Raw genomic sequence first — 27,208 nt, forward strand, 5'->3', positions numbered from 1 at the left:
ATAATTTCCTGTGGGGTGATATGGTTTGATCTGATGCTGGCAAATGTTAAGAAAAAATTCTTTATCCATTTTTAACCTTAAAAGGGAGCACACTCCCACACCCAGGAAACAGCAATATTTACAGTACACACTGCTTTATAAAGCAGTATCCCTGCTGACTTATTGGATGCATTGTTTCCTTTAAAGTCAACCTAGTGGGGCAGCTGACTTAGGACCTCATCTATCTCTTCCTTTATCTGTCTTAGCATGAGTGATCAACAAGCTCTGCTCAGCCTTGGCTCATTTTAAATCTATTAATGCCTTTTAACAACATCACTGGATGTGAAGTTCCCCTTCAGCTGTACCATTTTATGTCCTGCAGTATTGTGCTTGGCGAAGGCTTTGAACATCCATTTCCTGTGTTGACGGTGCAGTCACAGCAAGCATTCGAGTCGCTCCATCATCTCAAATGGCAAATGCATGTGCTCACAGTGCCGTTTCTCTTTTTTCAAAAAATTCAAAACCAAGACAAATTCCACACGTGGGATTAAAATAGTATGGGAAGATGACATTTTGAGTTATGCTCAATAAAAAAAATGAATGACAACGTCTAGCGTTAAACACCAAAGAAGGATTCAGAGTCACAGGACAGACTGTATGTAAACACAGCATGCTCGAGAAACGACAGGCAAATAGCGGTCTGTGATCTACGAGAGCAAAACTCATAGTTTGGAAGACGCTCAAGTCCCGGAGAGATTGTAAATGACACCGATAGGGCATGGGAATGGCAATGTCAGGCTTGTAATAACTGTTTTTATATGCTGACGCTGCACTGTTGCTATGGTGAGAAATGAGGAGGCTGTTAAGAAGCTATCTACAGTAATTCCTGCTGACCCTGAATCCTGTCTCACAAGCATTATAGTGACAGCTAACTAGAGCAAGGGGCAGCTTCACAAACACATATTATTCAGTGCGCTGCAGATAATTCAAAACAGTAAACCAGACGATGACTTTGATCAAAGAGCTCGAACTGAAATGTTTGCAAATGGCACTTTCATTGCACAATGGTAACAGCATTGAGTCTAATGAAGCATGTAAAACTGTCTGCACTTTACATTTGGACCACATGGAGGGTATGACAACAAGAAGAGCTGACAGGAGAGATGGGGAGAATAGCGTGCAGGTTTGTTAGGTAACATCTATGGGGTTAGGAGATGGATGTGGACTTTAGAGGGGCGGATCACTAATCCCTTTCGTGTCTTGAAGGCTTCCAGATGTGGAACTCTCTGCGTGCACTAGGAGGATTAGTTGAAATTCAACCCTTCATGGGCTGCTGATTCGAAGCTGATAGAAGATAAGGTGGATAAGTCATTGCAGCTTGACTGTGTTAGACTGTGCCAGTCTCACCTGTCCAGATCATCTCTCTTCATGTCATAGTTCTTGAGCACTCGCAGCAGCTGCATGTCCTGACTGGCGAAGCAGGGAGGCAGCAGGCCGTGGATCCCCACCTGGAGACGCTCCTCCAGGGAGAAAGCCATGCCCTACAAACACACAGGCACAAAATAAACACACAATCAAAATCCACTGTCTGCCATCATAATAACACACACACATGACCTTCAGACTGGGTGAAACCACTGACTGTGAGTCCCAACTATCTGGTATAGTAAGCATACAGGAATGCAAAAGTCTGTTTTATTGAGCTCTTATTTTCTGACTCTCCGTTAATGGCAGGTAGGCATTTTTGGAATTTTCTAAATGAATCATAAGAACCATTTAGACACACACTCATGCATCAGTCTGAGTGCATCTCTATGTGTCAGCTTCATGTCTGACTCAGCTCCTCTGTCACTTTTCATTACCCTCAGCAACTTTTCCAATAACATTTACTTACCAGTCACTGTGCGTGTCTGTTACACTGTTACTGTTGACCCTAAACAGCAATACTGTGTATATAAAAACATTTTATGCCATGGTCTCTGTTTCTACTTTTGGATTAAGATATTTAGCTATGATCCGTGATGGCTGTTCCTAATCCAAAAGAGAGCTCACTCTGGGGAACCTGTGTGTATGAGGCAGAGGCAGCTTTCTGCAGCACCGAAAAATTGAAATGGATTACATTTGAAACAGCAGATGAGTGTAGATCGATTGGTTCAACCTTAATTACTTTCTTTAAATGATAGAATTATTTGTGTTTTTCTGCATGTCCTGCAATTAAAGCAGCACTAATCATTGTTGTGTTTACATACACTGCTAAGATGGTGAAGGGTTGCTTACAAGGGGGACTGAATATGAACATATACTCAGTTACCAGTAGGGGGCTCTGTGACTAAGAATGATGGAAGGAGAGAAGAAGTGAAGTGGATGGTGAGATGTAAAATGGCGAGCTACTGCTGAATATATACGTTCCATTACAAACCAAGCCGTCTCCGTTCTTCTGTCGAAACACCACAATCATCATGGTGTGTGTTGCAATACTGCTGTGAAATGTGAATAAATGAATATTTTAAGGAACACATTTACCACTTATTTGTGTTAAGGTGGGTTAAACTTGTCCTCAGCTCCGGCTGACTGCTTGCTCTCAGACGGGCTCCTCACTCTCAGATATGCCGCTGCTAACTCACATTCTGGTGTGATGTCAACATTTACTGACAAAGCCACGTACATAACGGGGCTCAGGGTAATGACCTGTTTCAACTTTGACCTCTGCGTTGGCTTTTATCTTGTTCACCCCCTGACCTGAACTGGAATACTGGAAAAACATGCATGAGTGGAGCATACAAAGAAGAGACTGATCACACTCAGGAGAAGTAATGCATCTTAAAGTGACAATAGAAAGAGGTGGGGTACTTTGGATACTTCAGCTCCTCTGAAAGGATGGCTGTCCCCAAAAAACCCATAACAAGCATCAAGCACACGTTTAAGACTGGAACAGCTTTGACTATTCTCTGCAAGTGAGGCATGATACGTCGAGCATTTTCAATCCATAAAAGTGCAGCGACCCGGTGAAACCTCAGCTTCAGCACGCCAGCTACTGTTGCTGACTAGTAAGACAGAAGCGAAGCCCTGCTGTAAACATCCCTGTGCTGGTTTCCATCCCCGGGCCACCAACCATTTACATGCAACCCTGCCAAACCTCTGGCACATTTATGTTTCTGGTTATGTTAAAATGGTTCTGAAGTTGTTAAAAAAAAGGCACTTGATCACAGGACCCGCTGCTAAAGAAAAGCAGCAAAGCATGAGACACAGAATAATAAAATTCTGCAATTTTGACGTCACTTGAACCATCAGTGCTGACCACAGACACGCTTCAAATTAGCTTTGCATTATTTGAATAAAAAAGCAGATGGTTTCCAAACTGTTGGTTTTAGATTTAATCTAAATGATTCTGGGTAATGAGGCGAAAGAAACAAGCAAAGACACGCCTTTGCCCTTTTTGGCGGGAGATCTGAAAGAAAGGGATTTTGTGTTTTCTTAATTGCCTACCAGCAAGCAGGAATTACTGTATGTAACTACATAAGTTAACAGCATGTAAACATGAAGTCTCATAAATCTGTTTTCTTTTTTTTAGTGACAGTACTAAATCTAAACTTGACTCAGGGAAAAACAAGGCATCAGTCATTTGAGATACTGAATTATGCACCCCAATCCGTCCGTCGTTAGCCGAGGCTCTGTGTAGCCTGTACTTAACGGACCTCAAAAGGACAGAAGCAGTTCTGAATTACAACCTTCCCCAATTATCAAAAGAGATTTTCTATTTTTCAGAGAGCCAGCTGTTCTCATCAGACTCTATGTGAGTTTGGAGCAGCAGCTGGACACGTCTGCAGCAGCAGACTATGCGAGAGTCTTAAAATACACACGGCAAAATGAGCTTAATATGAGCCTATAAAATCAGATTCCTCACAATGTTCCTCCATTAGCTGAGATTCACTGGCTGCAGCACACACTGGTGTCCTCTGGGGACTGGCTGCTTTAAACACAACTCACATTTGAACACTAAAGTTAAAAAACACTCAACACACACCCACATAAACAGACAAACGGGAGCCTTTAATTAGCCGAAACACGCTTTATTTGCGCTGGCTTACACTTCCTTTGGGAGAAATGGTTTTCTTGCACAGATTAACTGAGCAGATTTGCACACATGTAGCTCTATAATTAGCCTGCCCAATTGTGCGCTTACGTCCTACTTTCACAGTGCTTTCACAGCTCTCAGACTCATTAGATTTCACTTTCACACTGTCAGATTGTATGTGCAGGAAGGGTTTTAAAACAGCATTTGCATGCTAACTGAGTGATGTTTTTGGCTGCTTAATGACTCAAATCAAACACGCCCAAAACTTGTCCTGACTGAGGACATTTCTGCTGTTGTTCATTTCAGGCTATTTACAATACGCATGTTCTATTTTTACCTCAGTTTACAACAGATACACATCAGTCATGAGACTGTACTTTAAAGAGCCAACATATTAGTGCACTTAAACCCAGCGACACTTATTTTTTGGTACTTCTAAAGAACTTTTTTTACATGCTAAAGTAAGCTGATTGTTCTTTTAGTACGAGGAATGCTAACCACTATGGACATTAATAAAGGATGCACTCCATTCCTGCATGCACTTTGTCGCGAAATCGATCAATGTAGAGCAGTGTCACAAACCACGGAGGCCCCAGAAAAGTGCAATCAAACATTGAGTTTATTAACAGCCTGGAGAAAACATCAACATATGTCTTTTGACCAAAATACATGTTGTGGACACTTATAAAGCAGTGGGGTATGATGCAGATTATATGGCAGCAATAAAAGAATTTCTGTATCTCCACAACTTCCAATGTTAGAAAGTAACAGAGCAGTTGTGCTTATAGTCTTGTGTTGAATCTGGTGCATGTATCTCCACTGAACTGCAGCTGTTGATGGCAGCCAGCAAGCTTATAATGGGCATACTTAATCCAGTTCAATTCATTTGAGTTTTATTTATATCACAGAGCCAAAAATAATACAGAGAAAAGCCCCAATAATGGAACAGCCACCTATGAGCCCGCACTTGGCAACAGTGGGAAGGAAAACTCCCTTTTAAAAGGAAGAAACCTGTAGCAGAACCAGGCTCAGGGAGGGATAGGATAAATGTTTGCCTTACTCTGCTCTGCTGCCTTGGTGAGCTTTGCAAAGCAGCACATGAACCAGTTGTCCACCTACTGGAAGACTACTTCAGCATGGTTCAGGCTGAAACAGCAGTTGAGACCGCCACATCTCGTCTAGTTCGCAGACAGGGAAACAAGAGACAGAGATATAATAGTGTGGAAGGAAACTTTGCAGTCAGATGTGCACGGCGTACTTTACTAAGGTGGATAATAAAATTAAATATAAAAAAGTAGGTCATCAAATATAATTTTCAAGTGAGATAACAATTCTGCTTACTTAAACATTTAAGGAAGGAGAATGGCTCATGGCTCAGAGAATGCCATCCAGTCAGACAAATGCAGGAATCATGCATACACTAACTGGACTGGTTCTTATATAGCACTTTTCTACTCTACCTGAGCACTCAAAGCACTTTAAACAACAAAAATGTGATGTTCACACTGCTAACTCCTTGCTGGTGATGTTTTATTTCCTTCCATGCAATGTGCCAAGAAAATGTAACTGATTAGAAGAATGTTTTAGGAGACAGATTTTTTATTGCCAGGAATCATTTTTGTTCATACTCAAAAATATGCACCTTTAGCCTGGTGCGAAGTTGCTCTGCAAGTGAACTCTGTGACCTGAGAGACATCAGTGTTGGACATGTTTCTTTTAAGTAGAGAATCGCATAATGTCTTAATCTGTTCGCTTTAGGTCTCAGGGTCTAAAGAGAAAAGAACAGAAAAAGAAAAATACACCAGAAAAAAGCAAATATTGAATTTACACTGTACAATATATCACAGCTCTTGCCCATTGCCACGCTTCATTAAGAATAATTACCGACATGGTTCAGAGGCAACCAGTTTCACATGTGAAACGGATACCATCCACTAAGTCTGGCCTTAAATGACCAATTAACATCCCTGACAAAGGATCGAGCAGCTCAGCAGTCCAGAGGGGGAAACACTGTGCTCCAGAATCATTTCATGATTAAAGATAAAACCTAGCGGCCGGGTCAGACCTAGCCACTTGGGACAACAGAAGAAGAGTGCAGGGGTGGGGTGCATAAGATGGCTTTATGGTAAGAAGGATTAGCAGTACATGGTTCAGAGAGTTTGGCAGGGCAAAGCATGGGAACCACTAACACCAGATTTGACATCTTTTTGACTTATGACTTGAATATTGACTCTGCACCACCCGTGTTGTCAGCATGACAACAAGAACTGCCAATCTCTTCAGTCCTGGCGTCTTGTTTGTCTTTCCCTCAACATGCTTGTCGATCGACCTAATAATGTATAAAGAAGACCGTTCTCTGAACACGAGCCAGGGTAAATACATTTAAGGAATGGTGGCCTGAGCTTTCATCTAACAGCGGAAAAGTTAAGATAGCTGCACATGGAGAAAAATGTGGACCATTGCTCTCCTTTAGTCCAACCGAAAGTTTGCAGAAGAATTCCAACCGTCACTCACATATATAGCTCAGTTAATTATGTAAGAAAGTCTCAAACTAAATGACGCAGCATGCTAACAAAAGATCCACATATTCTTAGTAGAACAAATATCAACATTTGTCTTCACTATATTTTCTTGGTTTATATTCTTTAAAATGAAAGTACAGTGACAAACGTAGACACTTGTGTATACACACAAACCATCTCTATGTTTGTTTGTCTAAACACAGGTTTCTGAGTTTCACTGCTGCTGTTCGGGAGCCCTAAACTGGGCTGGGCGGGATAAACCCTAGAAAGCTTCCACATGGCCCTAACCACATCTGAAGTGCCCGCACCCTGTGCCAACACATGTGATGCCCGCAGCCTCATGTTCCAGAAGCCGCAGTAGCAACCTTAACCTGTAATCTACCCACTGGGCAGTGCCAGCTCTTAACCTTGGACTGGTGCCATGCCCACCCCTAAATACTCAGTGGATAGAGGAAACTTCTAATTAGATGCCAGAAGGCTAAACAACAGAGATGAAAGTACAAGTCCTTTGAAGCTGATAAAATGCCTTTCTGTTCTTCCTATGGAGTTCAAAGGGTGGGCTTGGTGCAACTTTTCAGCATGAAGATTTAGAAACCTAAACATTCTGCTGTCTCAGCCTTTTAATTTCCTTCAGGCCACTACCACACAGAGTTCAGTCTAACATTGAGCTTTTAAGGTTGACAGTAAAGCCACTCCCTTCAATACAGCCTTCAACTATTCCTTCATGTAGAAATTCTTTAATGTCACGAGAGGAGAGGGCTTCTTATCCCAACAATAACACGGTCCAGAAACACTTTCTCACACTGATATTTCACTGTGAAAAGCATGCAGTGAATGCTGTATGTTGGAATTTCCTGCACACGATGACAAATTACAAACATGAGTGAAACAATTATATGACTGTCATGCATTCAATGCAGTGTGATATGAAACAACTGTTTCCTCATGGGGCTGATAAAAGGGCTGTATCTGCTGGGACAGGCGAAGCATTTTAAAGCTTAACAGAGTCATCAAGGATAACTTGATTTGAACTAACTTATATTCCGAGGTATAAACAAACATCAGATCCAGTTATGTTACGCAAAGAAACCATGTGCTATAATTAATAATGTAAATGTAATGTTGTAGTTTATTTTGGGGAAACTGAGTTCTGGCTGCCGAAGTGAACAGAACATAACAAATCAAAGCCTTCCATCACATCCACCAAGTCAGATAATCATGTAGGAATTGAGCTCTGTATTATCTAGCTGTAATGTGAGCTGAAAAACCAAGCCCACCGAGGAAGCAACCTGAAAAACGACATCAGAAAAACAAACAAACAAGGAAAAACAATTCTCCCTTCTGACATCTGTACATGTGGGAGACTTTTTAACTCTCTTATTTAACTTGCATTACAGGTTAAAGCTGCATCTTTAGTAATGTGACTGCTTGAGTAACAGGTTAGTGCCACCAGCTCTTTCCCATATTTCAGTGTAGTGGAACACAATCTCACAACCATGCCTGTGGTGTTATTGTTTTTACTGGCATTTTTGTCAAATATGAAGCTGTCAGGCTGGAGAAAAAGAGGAAGGCCACAGAGAAGATTCACGGATGTAGTGAAAGATGACATGCAGAGGATTGGTGTGTCAGAAGAGGATGCTAGGGACAGGCTGAGACGGAGGCTGATGATCTGCTGTAGCAAGTACCGACACCATTTAATATCATAGACGCACGTTTTATTTTTAAATAATAGCCAGCCACACAGACTGAGTTTCATTTTTCTCCATTTCTTATTGTGCTCCCTGAGCTTCAATGTTTCTCCTGCAGAGACAGCCCCTATTGAAAGTGACCAGAGCCTAGCACGAAACAGAGGCCTTTCCCCATTGAGCCTCTCTCAACCACAATCACAGATCAGACAGGGGGACAAAAGCCCACAGGCCTTCGACAGGGAAAGGGCTCAAATGTTTGGCACTGAGATAAGACCTGGCAGAGATGTGTGTGGTCACAGAGCACTTCTCTATTCAGGGCTGTGTGAGAGAGGGAGTGTGGGAGAGCCAAGGCAATACACAACATGGCCTTCATGTACATGTTTAGCACATAAACTGCTGGATGAAGGTGGTGTATAGTGATAGACATCTTAACCCCACTTCCTCTCATCCATCTGTTGCATCCTTTTTTCTGCCTTTAAAAAAAAATGTTTTTCTTGCTGTTGCAACTAATGATTCAGCAGTATTTATGAGAGCTGCAAATGTAGAGTGAAAAAAAAATAGGGCAGAAAAGGGTTTGTACATAATAACAGGTAAACCACATCATATACACTGTAAAGCTATAAAGGCAAAGAGGTTTATGGGGTGTTAATGCATGTCTTTAAAAGAAAACTAAGGCAGAGTAAGCTTGATTTGCAAGTCATAAGTACAGTAAGTCTCTAATCTGAGGGTTGGGCTGGGAATCAAGTAATCTTTTAATTGCATGTATTCAGGATCCTCAAAGGTTTGATGTTTTGGCACTATTTGACCCTTTAATAAAATAAATACTGGAGCTATTTTAAACATGTCAATAACATTTCATTTGCCACAAGTCATTGAAAAGTAGAGTTTCAAATCCTTTAAAAAGACTGTCTCAGAGACTACGGTGCTGTTAAAAAGTATTTGGCCCTTTCAAGTTTTCTTATTTGTTACACTTAGATGGTTAAGATCACAAAATGCAGTTTTTAAATTATGATTTTATTTATCAAGGGAAAAAGCTATCCAAACCTAACTGATCCTATTTGAATTTAGCTTACTAAAAAAATGAAATAATTAAATGCTTCACAAGGGGGACAATTACTTACTTACAATTACTTAAAAAGGGTTCAGGTAGGTTTGGATAGCTTTTGTCCTGTAATAAACAACATAATTATTTAGAAAACACATTTGCATTTACTCATAATAATATCAAATCGTCTAATTTCAAAATTCTCTAAATTATTATTTTAATGCAAGAAAAGCATTCAATAACTTGTCTGGCTTCCCTTACAGAACTCCTTCTTTTAGAGAGTTCTGGGCTGGATGGTTTGCTTCCCTGAACCCTGCTAGCATTTTAGTGAGTGAGTGGGAGAGAGTGGTAGGATATATTTTACAACTTGGAAAGCAAAGAGCAGAAAAACTTTATCCTGGCAAAAAGAAGACACTCTTTTTAAATGGCTGGCAATACAAAAGTTGACTTTGAATAGACCTGAAATAAAACTGCAGAGGGGGGTAACATTTGCGTAACATTAAACGGCACTGTGAGAAAGTTATCTACAGCGGTTAAGTTCACCCACACTGCTATTACACCATAGACCAGTGGATCTGGATTCACTTCGGCTGGTGATGTCAGAGCTCCTCAGACCAGCGATCTCGCTGCAGCTGACCAAACAGGGAACAGAGGACTGCTGAGGTTGTTCCCATAAACACCACCACCAGCGCCATCTACTCTACCCCTCTATTACTGCCACGTGTGCGCCCCACAATGCAGCTTAGACTCATACAGTTAGATGTGCAGCCTACAGTAGCAAGTAGGACCTTAGTTAACTATGTCAATGTGTCTGCTAAGCCAAAAACAATGTTTCTTTTCCTTGCATAAAAAAAAAAAGTTGCCTTGAAGCTTAAGAAATACCCACGTAGACATCTCAATTCCTGAACCTGAATACAATATGTGCCCCAGACGTGCCGAGTAATCCCATTCAGACTCCAAAACACATGCAGGAGACTGGTAAATATCAAGAGTCAGCTGAAACTGAATTAGAAACTTGCTATCACGGGAAGCGTCCTGATGAGTTCATTCGGTTGGCTGACTGTGACCCACACCGGGGGAGACTCTGGCTAACAGCTGAGGGAAAAACTGAGTCATACGCCTCCTTTTCCTCCATCACAGTTGCAGTGTTTAGAAACACACACATACACACACACATTATAAAGAAATAGTGATTTTTAATGCAAATTTAAGTAAAATCATCATAAGCACGTACAGCTTGTGCAGACAATGTGCACAGGGTTTTGTACGTACTTCACAAACACACACACCACACTCAAAACTGTCCTAAGACCTGGTTTTGAGGCCCAAAAACATGAGCAGTGAGTCAGTTTAATCTCGCCACAAGAGAAGAACCTTGACGAGCCGCATGACGTCGTCATTGTCCAGCAGCGCACCGTGCCATCCTCTTGTTTAATCAATAGCGGCATGTATGTCTAGACGCTGTGAAAACAGCTGGTGGGGGTAAGACAGTGGATATCCCAGTGGAATGACAGATTTATCCCATTGTTATCATAGCTGGGATTAGCAGATAGAATCCAAAGATTAGAAAAACAAGGAAAAGTGACAAAAACAAGGAAAAGAGCGGGAAAAGAAAGAAAGAACGTAGGGGGCACGGCTGCTGTTTTATGAGGTCAAAGGCAGAGTGCTGGGGCAGCCAGCGTTTGGCTGGTGGGGTGACTGGCTCACTGGATGTAATGGGCCAGTAGTCGCAGCTATTTAAGTCTGTGATCAGTCAGCCGACCAGGATCGTTATATAACAGCAAAGCTAACCACCACCACCACCGACACACTCAGCTCAGCCTCTCTCTGGTGCTGCCACGTAGGAAAAGAGAAAGAAATTTTATAATAAGCTGAGCTGTAAGCAGAACTGAACTCATCAAACTTCTGCTTGTTAGTGGCAAAAGCATCCTTAGGCTGTCATGGGGCAAATTTTGATATAAAAATCCAAACTCCAGTCCCTTTAAAAATATTAGAAACATTCCTCCTCCTCACTCATAATTTCTCTCTTACCTCCCACCTGACTCCTCTTTCTTATCTATGCATATCTTAGAAAAAGCAAGTAGTCTGTGTATGCATGTGTGTCTGTTTTAGAGCATGATCATCATTTAAACTCCATATGGAGTTGGCTCATAAATGGTCTAGGGTTTCAGAGTTCTTTATATCCTCAGGCAAAAAAAAAATCCAAAAATCTTGGGTTAGCCGTGGCTATCTGGGTCAGCTGAGCCTGAATAGCCTCTTTCTCCTCCTCCTGCTTCCCTGCACAGGAAATAATCCAAAGTCCGCGAAGTTGCGGAACACGAATCTTAAATTCAAAAAAAGTCACTGAAATAAATGTTTGCTGGGTCCAACATGGTCAGGTCATTCTGTCACAGTCTGTGGGAGGCAGACTGTATGGATGACGAAAAAGGGCCCAAAATGCAGACACCAAGATAAGCGGAAATAACTTGAATTAACAAAAAGCAAGTCGTTTAATATGGCTGATAGAGAAACACAAAATAATACAAGGGGCAATCAAAGATGAGAATAAACAGTAATCTAAACTGGCGAAACTAAAAAGGAGCATGGAGCATGGAGCATGGAGCATGGAGCATGGAGCATGGAGCATGGAGCATGGAGCATGGAGCATGGAGCATGGAGCATGGAGCATGGAGCATGGAGCATGGAGCATGGAGCATGGAGCATGGAGCATGGAGCATGGAGCATGGAGCATGGAGCATGGAGCATGGAGCCCAACAGACAACCTGACACTGAACAAAGGAGGACAGAGCACTTAAGTACACAGAGAGATAATGAGGGGATGGGAACAGGTGGGACCACAGCTGGGACAAATCAGACCTAACGAGACGGGGGAAGCAAAACTAGACACACCGTACATAGGACAAGGACTTTCACAATAAAACAGGAAACAGAATGGAAAGCAGACATAACACGAACGTGATAACATAAGACAAGCAGCATGAAACACATAAAGGGTGAAGGGAACTTAAATACAGGGGAATAAAACACAAGAGGAATCTAAAAAACAAATGAACTTAGCTAACGTAATGAACTTAAACATCAACATTAAAATAAACTAAAGCTTAAAACGCTGGGTCAACAGACCCAGGAATGTGACAAGATGTATTTTGTATTTTGCATTTTGTAAACTATAGTTTTATGTAACTTTCTTTCAGTCATTTTCAGCAGACATCTTGCTAAATGTTAATCTGTTAGCTTGCTTTGGCTGTTGTCCCCATGGTACTTACACTGAAGACAATAAGCTAAAAGAAATTAGGCAGGCTCACTAACACGTATACATAATGTGTGAGCCCTGCATTCTTTCTCTGATTTAGCTTTTTTTCCAATATTGTGGCATTAATCACTATACCTTCAACAGTAGTCTGTAGCTTTGATCTTAAGTATTAGAGCTGGAAAGGAAGTAGGTGGAAAAAGAGAACAAAAACAAGTGTTAATACCCTTTCATAGTGCAGTCTTCAGCATCTAGCAATGCACAGCCAACAACCTGTGGGGCACTGTAGAGGTGTGTGATGGTGTTCTTGTGTATATTTTACACCACTGTAAGAGCGTAAGTGTGTGATTGATGAGGGATGAAAGAGAAGGAAAAGAGAAAGAAGGAGTGAAGGGCTAAATGAATGCATTCATTCATGCCACCGTGTGCATGCATGTGTGTTTTTGCTCACTCTGTGCATTTTAACTGCAAATCATACAGCAACCATAAATTTGGATTGAGGTGTGCACTGACTGGTTCTTGGCCAACACAAATAATGACCCCTTATACTCTACTGATGACCTTTTCCCTGTAACTCTAGGCTCCTTTAAAAATATTAGAAACATTCCTCCTCCTCACTCATAATTTCTCTCTTACCTCCCATCTGACTCCTCTTTCTTATCTATGCATGTCTTAGAAAAAGCAAGCAGTCTGTGTATGCATGTGTGTCTGTTTTAGAGCATGAACATCATTTAAACTCCATATGGAGTTGGCATATAAATGGTCTAGGGTTTCATAAAGGGAAAGTGATGTAGGTCTCAGTGTAAACCTAAACCTGCTGGATACTGGAAACATACTTCACAAGAATACCTTTCCTGATTCTGAGGAAGCAAGGCTACTTGCATCACTGCACCCATTGTTCAAAATGGCCAGGGAAGTCATCCTTTTCCATATAAATTCTATAAGCATCAGCAATCAAGTGGAAACACCAGCAATATTAGAAAACCTGGCATCCTGAAACAAAGGCCTGCTCTTAGAGAAATGTGACCTAAGCTGTGTCTGAAAACCACGCCACACCCTGATCCTCACTAAACCTTGGTAGATGTCCTCAAAAAGGACTGTCTGCACTTTACAGTTTGCTTTTTAAGAAACAATTTTTAACAAGCATCTGTGAAACCGGCTGAATTTTTAACTACACATTGCTCAAACTGGACAAAAGTGCTTATTTGCTGAGGACTATTCTCAGCTGTGGGTGAATATACAAAAAGTCCTTCTAGAACACACACAAGCAAAAACTGAAAAGGGCTGAAAGTGGCCTGTTCTAAAAACAAAGCGTGCCGGATGATTGCTGTAAGTCTGTGCTGCTATTTAACTCAATTCCAATACGTCCATGTTTGTTTCATCACTGATATAAGCAGCAGCACATATCAGTAACCTGCATCATGTGTTAAATGTGTCTCTAAAACATGCCTCATAAAATAATCTGGATTAGAAGACTGGCGTTGCCCCAAAAGTATGTTTTAAAAAGCTCCAAAACAAGTTGTTTCAGACAGTGGACTGACTGAGGAGCTGTAATTACCTGTGTGGCTTCGGAAAAACAAAAGAAAAAAAAAATCAATCAAAGAATCCACTGAAATGAAGGGAAGCATAAACACTTTGAATGACACAAGGTTAGCACATGTTCACTGGGTTTAGGGGGGAAAAACAGCTACTAAAATGCCTGTACATTTTGGAGAATGTACACAGTGCATCAAAAGCCTGTGTGGTTACACATTTGCTTCAGTCAAGCTAAACTGTTAGTCTCAATAAACAAAGTACAGGGAGACAGTTAACAAGTCTGAGGCAGGAATGTGATGGCAAAGGTCAGAGATGTCTGTGTGGAGTTAAAGCTCACTCGTTCATTTCAGAACTCCACACATGGCAGATAATTATAGGCTAACTGGACCGACCGTGGACTTCGATAAATAGGAGTGGGTTTCTGTTAAGCACATAGCAGGTGTAACAGTCTTTCCCTGCATTTTATAAAGGCCACCCCGAGGACCACTAAAGTGTTTCCTCCCTCTGAAAAGTAAAAGTGAAGGGTTTCTTAAATGGCTCTAAAAGTACACAGAGTGTAAATGGGAAGTGTATTTATGGCTTCTGCCTTGCACTTGCAGGTGTAACACTGATGGATGGAAAATCTTGCAGAAATGTATGTGCATGAATTTGAGTCCATGTAAGAAAAGTGAAAGGTAAAATGTGTCAACTTTCAGTATTTCCCTCACTATGGTGAGGGAAATACTGAAACTCTCCAGAAGGACCTTGAGTATGGTGAACACTATGTTAGGGGTTTCCTCTTTTAGTAGAATTTTCATTACAAATAGTCATGATCAATCCTATGTGAGCACTTCATGTTAACACAATTGTTTGCTCCAAGTGCCATAAAGTTGACCACATGAAAGTGAAGAGAAAAGACATTTATGTTTCTGCTGCTCATTGTATTTTTTTCCTGTTTGGGTGTCTGTGAAAATACTCGACAGCCGAGGGAAGAGATTTCCACAGACTCTACACAGGATTCACTTCAGTCCTGGCTGTTCCATGGGGTGCTCATCACACCCCTAGACCAATAAGACCTGTACCACAATATTTATAATCCCTTTGCAGGTGCTTAATTTCGCAGGACATAATAAGGCTTATGTAAGGTACTTTCTTTGGTTTTGTACGTTGTTTTTTTTAATTTTACAAAAATTGAGCGCACTTTACATTATATCTGTACATAATACACAAAATACACAAAAATTAATTGTTGACATCCTTTTTATTTTTAAATGAAGTAACATTTCCTACATTTCAGAAATTTTATTTAGACTCACTTTACTCAGTTAGCTCATTGTTTCTGGTTTCTGTGGTGTTTAAATTTATGATATTTTACATAAAAATTTCAATTTAGACCAAGTTAAGGTTTTACAAGAACAGCAGTCCTTTTGTTCTGTCTTTCCCAGTTTAATTCACCAACAATACCATTATCAGGATCTTTGGCAGTGTGGGGAGGCAGTGTTATGGCATGGGCACATATGGCTTCCAGAGGAACTGGGCCACTAGTTTATTGATGATGTGAAGTTTTCTGAAGTGTACAGACCTGTACAATCTGCTCAGGTTCAGCCAAAAGCTGCCAAACTGTTTGGACGGCACCCAGTTACTAGTAACCAGCACCTCACAGAGCAGGACTTTCAGCTGAAGATAAAACTGAAGGCAGTGAGAATAACAAACAAGCAGCAACTGAAGGTGACTGCAGGGAAGGCTTGCAGAGCTTCTCAAGGGAAGATTTGGTGATGCGAGCTAGACCTCAGGCAGAAGTCCAGAACAAATGAAAAGGGTTTCTATCTAATTATTAAAAAACAACAATTATTCATAAAATGATGTTAGTTTGTTCAATTACTTTTGAGCCTCTGAAAATGTGGAACTATACATAAAGATAGCTGTAATTCCTAAACAGTTAATGCAAAAAATGTTTGTAAACCATTTGCATTAAAGATGAAAGTTTGCACTTCTATCGCTGCTTAATCTTAAATATGCTGTGCTGGTGTACAGACCCAAAATTACAAAAAAATAAGAAATTTCACTGTCCAAATACCCTTGAACCTACCTGTATGACACAATAATGTCTTTTTTAAACATACATAAAATACACATCTTTTTAGATAAATGTGGGACTGGGTTTAAAAAGTAAAGTATCTCATAAATCTCTACTTTCAGCTGTCAGCTATGCTTAGAATTTATAGCTCGTGTCTAAAATTTACATCCACTATTTGTCCATGTTCCATCAAAGCAACAGGACAATCTGCAGCAAGGTGTAGGTGATGGACATCATTTAAAACACACCAAAGGACAGTTCATAACTTGTAGAGCATAGCAGCAAATGTGTGGAAATAAAGACTGTACAATGCCTTATAAAACTGAGCAGTGACTTGAACAAATACTACCTTTAAAACCTGATGTTGTAGATGCGAATGTCCAAAATTAAAGACTGCAGTGTCATTTTTATGCCCATCTAAGTTCTCACTTTTGAATGTCTGTATTCAGTGTGAAGGTAGAGAGAGCATTACCAGCTTTCTTTACCATTTGAGTTTCTAAGCAAAGGCCAGATACCCCCATCTGTTTCCTGCTAAACTGGAAGCCATAGCAGAGTTCAAGAGGATTACCCTCTGAATAAAGCCCTTTAAATCCATCCTTTCCTCTCAGGAGGAAGACAAAACGCACACATCAGCGCCCAGTTGTCTCCTCTCAGGATCTTACAGCCTGACTAAGCTTTTCCTAAAAAATACCTTGCAGCAAATGTGCCATGTCAGGCATGCATGTGCACCTAATCAGATCTGCTCATTAGCAATCGAACTTTGTTCAATGGCCCAAATGCATCCATCAGAAAGCTAACTAGTGATTTCTATATCAACATTTTAGCCACATGTTGTTAATAATACTGTCAAAGAAAAGCAATGAGGAAAAAGCAGACTGAGAAAAGAAAATGAGGAATTAATGGACACAGGTGGAGTCCTCACTACACAACCAGAAGTTTATTATGTGAAAATGTTCTTAAATTGTTGACATAAGCTGGAATTGGATTGTTTGTTATGTGCTTGGTAAAAATCACAATGAAACCCATAGAACCATGATGCCTGCCATGATTTTTATTTTTATTTTTTTTAAATATAAAACATATAACAATTGTTGCATTACTTAATATCAAAACCTTAATCTAAAGGACAATGGCAGGGTAATGGCAACTTTGCACTGGGTATGGGTTTTATGTGCTCAAATAAAACTACTAGTAAGAAGGAAGAAAAAAAAACTATACAACTGGAAATATTTCTGCAACCAGGGGAGTCACCCACCGCTGGCTACTAAAGAGAATGCAGGTTTTCAGACTCTTTCAGAAAACTTAAAATCCCCATAGTACTATGTCAGCGACTGCTGGCTTACTTGTGGTTCTTTGGATATTTCGATTTTAATGTAATTCTTTTTTCTTTTTTTTCTTTCTAATAGTAGATACTTTTTTAATTTCACCTGTTGAGAATGAAAAAAGAAAACTAGCAGAAGAAAACGAGATCAATAGAATAAACAACATCACGATGATATATGGGAATATAATAATAAATAATAATAAATACTAAATATTAAACATTATTGTGCAGCACGTAAGATCGACAGTGCACAGTGTGCTTTGAGGTAGGAGCCAAAAAGGGTGCAGTTTGTGTGTGTGAGCACCCGTGTGTACACCTGTGAGCATGAGCACGCTTGTGGTTCCTTCATGTAATGATCTGCTAGAGGGTGTGGGGGAGCCACTGCCCCGTCCACCAGGGCATGAAGCAGGTATGGAGGAGATCAAGACTCCAGACATCCAGAGGCCCCCAGAACACAAGAGACCACGGAAGACCAACAGAGGGGCAGCTGTGCCACTATCCCAGAAGGAGCTGACGAGAGTCCCAGATGAGGGGTCACTCAGCAGCCGCGGAGCAGAAGCCAGGAGGGGTTGCAGTGCCCGTGAGCTCCGCCGGCAACCAGCTGTGCCAGAGTGACCGAGCCCCAGGCAGAGAGGCCGAGGGCACCCCACCCCCGAAGTGGCCCGAGTGAGCCCCAGGCTCCAGGCCCCGATAAGCAGCCACCAAGGAGTGAGCCGGTGTGTACCGGTGTATCCCCGGACACAAAGAACCTCCAACGCACCGATGTCTGAGGGCATCTGTCACTGGTAGGGGAAGTGGTGGGGGAGATAGGCCTCCATACCTTGGAGGACCTGGGATGTCCCCAAAGAGGTGGCGTCTGATACCCGACCTGACATATAGACACAGACAAACAGGCACACACAGATACAAACATCCATTCCCACCCTTATGCTCTCATATGCAATATGCGATTTTAATTTAGTTTTTAATTCCACTGGCTTCACCGGACTGTATTGCACAGCTTTTAAAAATGGAGTAAAGTAACATATTTCTCTTGCCCAAATCTGCAGACAAATTCTGAGCTCTGAGTCACTCCTTACTTTGATGGGTCATGTACTCCGCCGAGCAACCCTGAGTTCTGAGACTGATCAACAAGGTCGTCTTAAATCCTCCATCTCAAGCAAATATGCAAAAGCAGAGTTCCTTAAATCAGGAGGTGCCAACTTGCGAATGCAGAGACATGTTGGTCAAACAGTCTTGAAAGCGGAGCCGCTGTTGACCTAAGGAGGGCAGCCTTAAAGTGGGTGGAGGCAGCAGACATGCAGAGTTCCTTAAACACATCCAGTTCCCTTGAGACAGCCCTTTTCATGCTGCAGAGCCCAGGTCCCTTAGGAGCCAGAGAGTTCCTGGAAAAATGCCCAAGGCCCTTAAGAAAATCAGCTCTGTGGTCCAAAAGTTCACTTTCAGCTAGTACTGCAGCATTCATCGGACACCTTTGGGTGCCAGCATGAGCCTTGACAGCAATGTGCAACTCTGCAAGTGTTGCCACTCTCCTGTTATGAAACTTCATTTGTACTGTTTATTTTCTGCCATAAAAAGCAAGTAATACCCTCAAGCTGATTAATGCAGACAGGAAAACACAAATAAGACACATGTCTTACTGAAGAGTCCGATGGCTGACCTGTCTTAATGGAACAGGAAATCTCCCACAGACGGCCAATCCAATTTCAGAGTCTGTCCTAAAATAACTGTCTAATTCGTCCGTCAATACCCAGAAGGAAGAACAAATATATTTTAAAAGCAGATTGTGAACAGTCAATTAAAGCAGTCATAAATACAAGAACGGTATACTCTGGGTGAGTCACTGTGTCACATATATTTGTGTCCTCTTTATTTATTTTAAGGTCTATTTATTGAGCTGAGTTTCCTTTGTAGTGTCTGCCTGAATTTGCATTTTTTGTTTTTGGGAAAAAATGCAAATGCAATTAAGTTGCGCCCAATTAATGTTTTGCCAATGTATCACCTGTGAATCTACTGCTCCAGTAAATTTAAAAAAAAATCTAAAAGTAATTAACGTCTCTCTTTACTATAAAAACACTGATATAGTTAAAAAATGTTGGGTCATCAATAATGCTATATATCATGGTCAGAGATAACACATGTCTTTTCATTTAAAAAAATTTCATAGTTTTTTTTTTAATCAAGGGTGGAATAAATTTTAAGAAATTCACATAAATTTCACAATTACTCAAAGTTTTTCTAAACTTTATGTGTCATCAAGTTTGTTCGGTGTATGAAGGGATTTGCCCTTGTGAGGAAACCCACTGATTGCTGAGCGAAGTCAGCAATTCCTTTGGAATCAACTGACTTTGCTGCTCAATTTCACCACTCTATCTGCAGGCGTGACCAGGCCTTTACCCTATTGATTGAAGGGCATTAAAACTAAGCACCTCCTTTTTCATGAAGCTGCAACATCACAGAGCCTGTCAGTCTGCATGCCATCAGTCATAATGATAGCCATCTCTTCTGTCTCTGGAAAAAAACATTTGCACATAATGGTCATACACTCACAAGCTGCAGAACACTGAAACCAAACACTACTCTTAAATTCTGATGCATCTTTGTTAAGTCTAGACAAGACCTCCAGCGTGCTAATATAACAGACAAAAGCAGCATTGAGGAGGCGAGGGGAAAACGACAGGCTGAAAGAGGAGGGATGAGCTTCATAGGAGGGTGATGAGGCTCAGACAGTCTCCCTCTTTCTGTCTGGGACAAGCTAATGGCTTCTCCGTTGCACTCATGTGAATGAGTAACACAAACACCCTCCTCCCCCCCCCCATAAAAAAGTGAGCTGAGGAGGGACCGCTAGTTGGAAGGAATTGCTGTTAAACACACACGAGAAGTGTATGTGTGTGCGTGCAGACAGTTGAATTGACAGTCTGATCACGTTACACGAAGTTTATTTGAGCCAGCCCTGGAGAAAACACTGATTAAAGCACTCATGGTGCAGCAGGTTAACAGCACAGCATAGACATGTGTGTTCGCCCCTGCGTGTGCACACATGTGTGCGTGTGAGTGTGTAAAGCTCAGGTTAGCGGGGTGATCACTGGAGGGGAAACGAGGGTCCACTTTCTCTCTCGCTGCCCGATCCACTCCAGTCTATCAGAGGAATGTCTGTTCACCCGTGATGTGACCTTAAACACCTGGCCACACCTGGGACAACTCTCACACATGCATGTCACACACACATCCACATAGCGAAGCGCATTAACAAGTGTAGCTGCTCTCTATGGAGTTTAGCACTGAAACTCTTGTACTGTTTTCAGTGCTTAGGCTTGTAATCTGACTGACAACATCATCCCTAGTTTAACCACAGACAGGCACTAAACAGCTTGTAACACCCCCCTCCCATACACACACACACACACACACACACAAATTGACGCAACAAACTTTCTCACGCACAATACGATCAGGATTAAAATGAAAAAAATATAGAAGCAAAGACAGTTATGATAGCTATGATGCTAATCTGGATACAGAAGAGGACTTTGTAAACCAGGACTTTGTAAACCAGTAGCTATGTCCATCTTTGATATACTGTGTATGGTTAGAGGAAGCTTAGTTTATCTGGGTCTTACAAAATGCAGAAACAAGCCTGAGACAGCCCAGCTAGTAGCTTATTCTGCCATCTAAAACACTTTAGCTTGAGCTAAACACTAATATCAGCTTATTTACCATCTTGCTTGGTTTAACTTTTAAGCATGCTAACATTTGCTAATTAGTGCTAAAATTACAGCTGTGGCTTATGGGATTTTTGTTTTGGTGGTATTATTATCATAAACCAAATAAAACAATCAAGCGACCAATAAGAACATAGTTATTTATCTGTGTCCGTCTATCCTCAAACCATACAAACGTACTAGAGTAGAAATCAAATGATGTTAAGAGTTCTTCATCTTCATCCTAGGAAAACATTGCTGTCCTTATTTGTCTTTTATTTATGTCTTTGATTTTGGGTGCCATCAATCTGCTCATCCACAGAAGCAAAGCAGTGCAATTCCCATACTTCTGAACTCCTCGTGTTGCAAAAACTTAACATTTGTCAGAATTTGGCAACACAGTAAGTGCTCCTTGTTCATTCCTGCTTCCATCAAGAGATCCTCATGAAATGCTCTAATTTAAACCTAATGCACTATCATCACAAACACTCAAGGATTTCCCCTAGGATGTGAAATGTTGATTCTACAATAGGTGGGTGCTAGAAAGCTATGGTAATGATAAATGCACAAAAAATCCCAAGGTCCATGGGAACCTTGGCTAGCAGCACAAACAAAGCATTACACTAATGCTTCCCCAAAACAGCAAACTGTCAGCATGAAACTTTTCCAAGTCGTGACGGTGCAGAAAACAAACTCTGTCCTCGTGTCTCACTGGTGCGGTGAATCAGCAGCCATCAAAGTTCCAGACTCCACTGGCTAAAATCAGTGCCATGTCATCACTGTGTTTTCTTTTAAGGAACTGTGACACAACTCAGTTAGAGAGCATGCAGGCTTATGAAAACCTCATCAGGTTTTGATATAGATGCAGAGCAGCTGGAGCTCATTATGTTTCAAATGGAACAAACACCAAAGCACAAGACAAATGCCCAAAGGAGAGGATTTAGAACCAGACAACAGCAGCAATATTCCCACTTCCGAATTAAAGGCAGTTTTTATTTGTTGCCATTTGTTCGTTAGTTGCTAAATTTATTTATGTCTCAGTTTGAGGAAAATGCAAACCCGGCGAAGGAAAAAACAAAATCCTTTGCTGAAACAAAGTTACAGCCAAATGAGAGAAAATCTAACATGAGAGCTTAATGACTTCCAGTTGCTTGAGCGTTATCAGAAAGGTTTCCATTTTGGCATACCAGGACATCTTCAATGCCCAATCAGATAGACTGCTGTTTGCTGCTCGCCAAATCTGAGCGAGCAGCAAACAGCAGCCATCTGAGCGGCCATCTTGCAACATTATATGTGGAGGCTGTGGTTAAAAATGAGGCATCCACATGGACTTTCCATTTTGCTCAGTATTCATGGGCTCAAATGATGCAGAATGTTAGTGATCTTAATGAACTTAACAAACAAAACATTATTGTTTAATCGAGGGGATAAGTGTAGGTTTACGTCAAGTTTAGCGCACAATTTCTCTCTCAGAAGCTAACTGTATTTGAATGCATGTCTTTGTGAGTCTGCTATTGCCAAGGTTGATGGTTTTTTTATGCAGACAAGGTAAAGACCGTTCAGATCCCATGAATGAGCATCTGTTAGGAACAGCATCCCTGATTAGGCGCTAAGAGCATTTTTAAGGATGTAGTTGTTGTTGTTGTGTTTTTTTGGGTTGTTTTTTTTTTTTTTTTTTTTTTTTGAGGCAGCAGCAGACGGAACCAGCGTCATAGAGAGACGCACTGAGTGCCTGAGATTCACACAGATGCCTCATTTAAGTGTGTTCAAGCAGAGAGACAGAGAACTTCTGTGGAGCGAGGCCAGCGCTCTCTTCACCGCCACAGAGGACCCTTTCTACCTCTCGCACCCCACTTCATCTCATTATTGCGTGGTGCGCACACACAAAACACACCTATAATATCCGGTTCCACCTCTGGAGAGAGAACATTAACCATGAAGTAAGTTGAAGCCGTGTTTGTGCATGTGTGTGCGTGTGTGTGTGTTTGTATGTCCATACATCAGCTGCGCAGGCTTACGTGCATGTATGGGGAGATTAAAAGGAAATCGAAGCCTGTCGATGTGAGGACAGGCTGCTTTCAGCGCTACGTCCCCTCAGCATCAATTAACAGGTTGTGCAGTGACTGCCTCCTGTTTGGGGTGAAGCAGGCCAGCTGAGGGAGGTAAACACACCTCATCCCCAGGGCTTGCTCAAATCAGGAGGAGGGCAACAAGGTGCCACTACCTTAACCACAGAAGCACGCCTGTGTATGGCCACTAACACGCTTTAACAGTCATTTCCTAGATTTTCCTCCAATTTCCTCGACCCCCGGGTCATGTACAGCACTGAGAAAAGTTTAGCTGTCTGCATCATTTTCTTTTCTGATATTACTCTAACCTGAGCGTTTGTGTGCTTGGGTTAACGTTAGACAGCTGATGGGAAGGTTACTTTGACCTCATACAACCACCAATTAAGATTAACCAAGATTATAACCATGATGTATGGGAGCATTTGTGTCCTATCTTCTCCCCAAACCACCAAGCAAAGAACATTTTAAAACTGAAACGTTTACGTTTGTCCAAACAGTTCTCTCTGAGAAAATGTTTGTGCTGAGTACATTCACAGCAGGCTCTGCCAGTGCTTGCTTCTGAAAGTTTTGTGTTCACATAATGAATCTTATTAATTCTTTCTTCCAAAACAATATAACGCCACAAACTGTGAGCTCATTCGGGATGGCTAACTTTAAAATGAGATGAAAAGCCATCTAGTAAAATAAAGAACAAAGGACTGGGCTGCTTGTTACATTCCTCCTTGACACCACTGCAAAGAAAGAGTGCAGAAAGAAGAAGACAAGGGCAGTAGGCAAAGAGTGTGAGAGAGAAATTCTTTTAAAATGGAGATAAGTGTGTTTCTGTGTTACTTTAGCCTGGATTTCTATGTTTAAGGTCTTTGCATATCCTTTATTTAAAGAGACAAACTAGTGCCACAAGCTAAGTGACAGACAGCCTTCTTTACGATCCCTCCCCTACACTGGGACCATTTAAGGCCCACATGTGTAAACTGAGTCAAACAGTTTACTGGGTCAGCTCTAAACACAGGGTCAGGCATCCACAATGGTCTCTATGACAGTCCTCTTACTATAAAGAAAGGGTTAAAACACACACACTCACACACACAATTTCAAATTAGTTCTCTGAGAAATTCAACTGATTGGGACTGATGTTAATATTTGATGCCTATTTGGTAAAGCACACAGACAGCATGCTGGCCAACAGTGGCAGCACCAAAGTTGCCACTCGGGAGCTATCCTGGCAGTCCCCGTCTTCTTTTTGTGTAGAAAGCTATAACTTTAATTTCTCCTGAAGTTGTATTTTTGGCTTTTAGGCTTGTATTTGATAGTGACAGTATCAAACAGGAAACTGGTGAGAGGAGGCGGGTGGGTCTGGTCGCTTGGTGACTTTCTCCAAAAATATGTTTTCCAACTACAATTCATACTTCATAACAGCTTCATTAGTGTCATGTATTTTCTTGTATAGATGTAAAGATTATGACTTATATTACATTTTAAACTGCTCGCAAAGTTCACTTGAGGAGGTAAAGTGGAGACTAGGGGTTGACTTATTGGTGGAACCATTACTTTTAATTTTGTGTCATTGTTAAATTTTTGTTCGACTTTCAAGCATTGTTAAATTTGGTGTCCACTTCCTGCTTGAGTAGCTTTATGTATCAAAACTAAACACAAGACTGGGCAATAAGGGAAAAATCTATTCATGACAATTTTTTTCACATCAGTCGATAGTAATATATATCTCAATATACATCAAGTCACTATTTCATTAATATGAGATGAAAGTAGCCTAGTGACATCACTCCGAGATTAGTGACACCTTTTTATCAAGCCTTAAGCTGAACGTTTCCACCCTCACCGTTCATGGTGTTTTTGTTTTGAAATCAGCTAATTTACTGTGGAAATGCATGATTTTTTCCCCCAATGACTTTACAGTTTTGTTTTTTAAAGCACATATTCTGTCAATTCACAAATATTACCCATTTTATAATTACAGGGCATCCTTTGCAATGACCTATAATTTTACACATTTATTTCAGTGAAGCTTTTTTACACTGACGGAAAGGGGAGTTTCACTGGTTCAGGACACTTAAGATCTATGTGGGCTGGACAATGTAGCCCACAACGTAAATGAGTTTGGCATCCCTGTTCTTTACCTTAGACTGTCACTTTCTATTCCTTTAGCAGGTAAAGTGATCTATAATTAAGCTGTGCAACACAGCATTTCCCATAAACCATATAACTTGCTGTCACAAGGAGGATGTCAGTATAGTTATTGCAGTTGAACAGATTTCATACTAAGCATGACACTGCATAAAATGACACAAAGGTTGCCTGTTTACTCTGCAGCAGTCTGGTTTATTTTATCAAACACTGTTTGACATTCATGCAGAGATCAGTCAGGGTTACATATATACAAACAGGACTTTTATAAAGGAAGACTAACATGATCAATCTGTGTCTTTATTTCAAAGCTCACAACCACCACACAACAAAGGATGGCCTTTATGAGTCTCGCTGGACACACCCACATTACAAAAGGTGCCATAATTTATTCTTATTAGTCATATTGCATTTGTGTATACACATTTCATTTTGCCCAGCCACTCTATACACACTTAAACACACATACACAGGGTTGACATGCAGCGCGAGGTGCTATCAGGAGTGGAGTGATTAACCTGCCTAACAAACAGGCCTCTGTGCAGCCACCATTTCTCCACCCCTCACTTCACACAACCACACACACACACACACACACACACACACACACACTGGCCTGTTTGACCTCCACTATCTCACTTATCAGTTGCCAGGCTGGCATCTCCTTCATCTGCAGTAAACCAACTGCAACGTTTATCAGCCCGGAGCAGCTTGTAATTAGAAAACAGGCAGTGTTCGTATTTACAGTGTGTATTATGTATATTGTATCTGTAATTCTGGTCAAATAAATCCAAACAGCCCAGATGTCAACCTCAGATAGGTCTACTGTTTTGAATATTTTCAGATAGTTTCCAAGAGTCAGAGATATTCGTCTACTGAGAGGCCAGTAAAAACAGGTCAGAGAGAAAAAACAGACAGCAAGAGCGTTCTAAAATTAGCCTGAAAAAGGTCAGGTGGTTGTGGGGCACACTTGACATAAGAGCGAACCTGAATTTAGCCAGTCATTCTGAAGGTCAGTCAGCACCATGGACAGAGATCCTGTCATCACAGCCTGACCTCTGGGGCCCCATCTCACCACAAACACCAGGAGAAAACACTGGAAAGGCTCAAAAGCTGCCAGACCCTCATTGTTTACTGTGTTTATGGGAGGAATGGACACAAGTACATCCTACTGATGATACAGCAAAAGGGTGGTCATAAGGCTTGAGTTAGGTATGTTTTTCAAACTTTAAAATGTAAAGTCATCCCTTTTTCTCATGACCTGAAAAGAAGCAACTCAGCACAAATTATTTCAAGAGTAAGCGACTTCCAATAGCTTTCTGTTCCTCATTTTACTTTAAAACAAAGAAGAAAAAAACAAGCTTTCAACTTGATGTCTCGTTACATGGTGTCAGCTTCTGTGACTATGTGCTGAATCACGTTTTAGTGTTACAGTAAATGGGATGAGCTGAGTCACTCTTACATATGCAATATCCCGCCATGGCTGTCCCGGTAAAGCGATATGTGACAGGGCAGTATAACTAAAGGCCAGGTTCTCCGTGTAAGCGAAGCCTTTGGTCTCTTTAAATCTAAATATAACCGCCTCTAAAGCTGATACCTAAAGCGCCTAGCCACTGTTACATTCACTTACTCGCCTATGGCTCCGACATGGGTCCTGTCACATCACGAAGATTGTTATATGACTAAATAAATATATCAAATACACTGGAGCTTTTGTAGTAAAATAACAACGACACACGAAGTGTAGAAAACAATTAAGCTAGGTGTGAAACTTTATATTAGCAGCTTGATTACTCAATACCAAAAAGTCGTTGTGGGTTT

General features: G+C 41.1%; 1 protein-coding gene across 1 annotated transcript in view; it reads right to left on the minus strand.

Moving 5' to 3' along the window:
- The window catches only part of me1 (malic enzyme 1, NADP(+)-dependent, cytosolic), a 75,138-nt gene that overhangs the window by 47,347 nt on the left and 583 nt on the right, over positions 1 to 27,208 (minus strand). The window contains exon 2 of the mRNA XM_005741299.1: positions 1,387 to 1,520. Coding sequence (XP_005741356.1) covers positions 1,387 to 1,520 — 134 coding nt within the window. The remainder of the gene's footprint in view (positions 1 to 1,386; positions 1,521 to 27,208) is intronic.

Source organism: Pundamilia nyererei, unplaced genomic scaffold, assembly GCF_000239375.1.
Source record: "Pundamilia nyererei isolate P.nyererei 1_Seehausen unplaced genomic scaffold, PunNye1.0 scaffold00109, whole genome shotgun sequence".
Lineage (NCBI taxonomy): Eukaryota > Metazoa > Chordata > Actinopteri > Cichliformes > Cichlidae > Pundamilia > Pundamilia nyererei.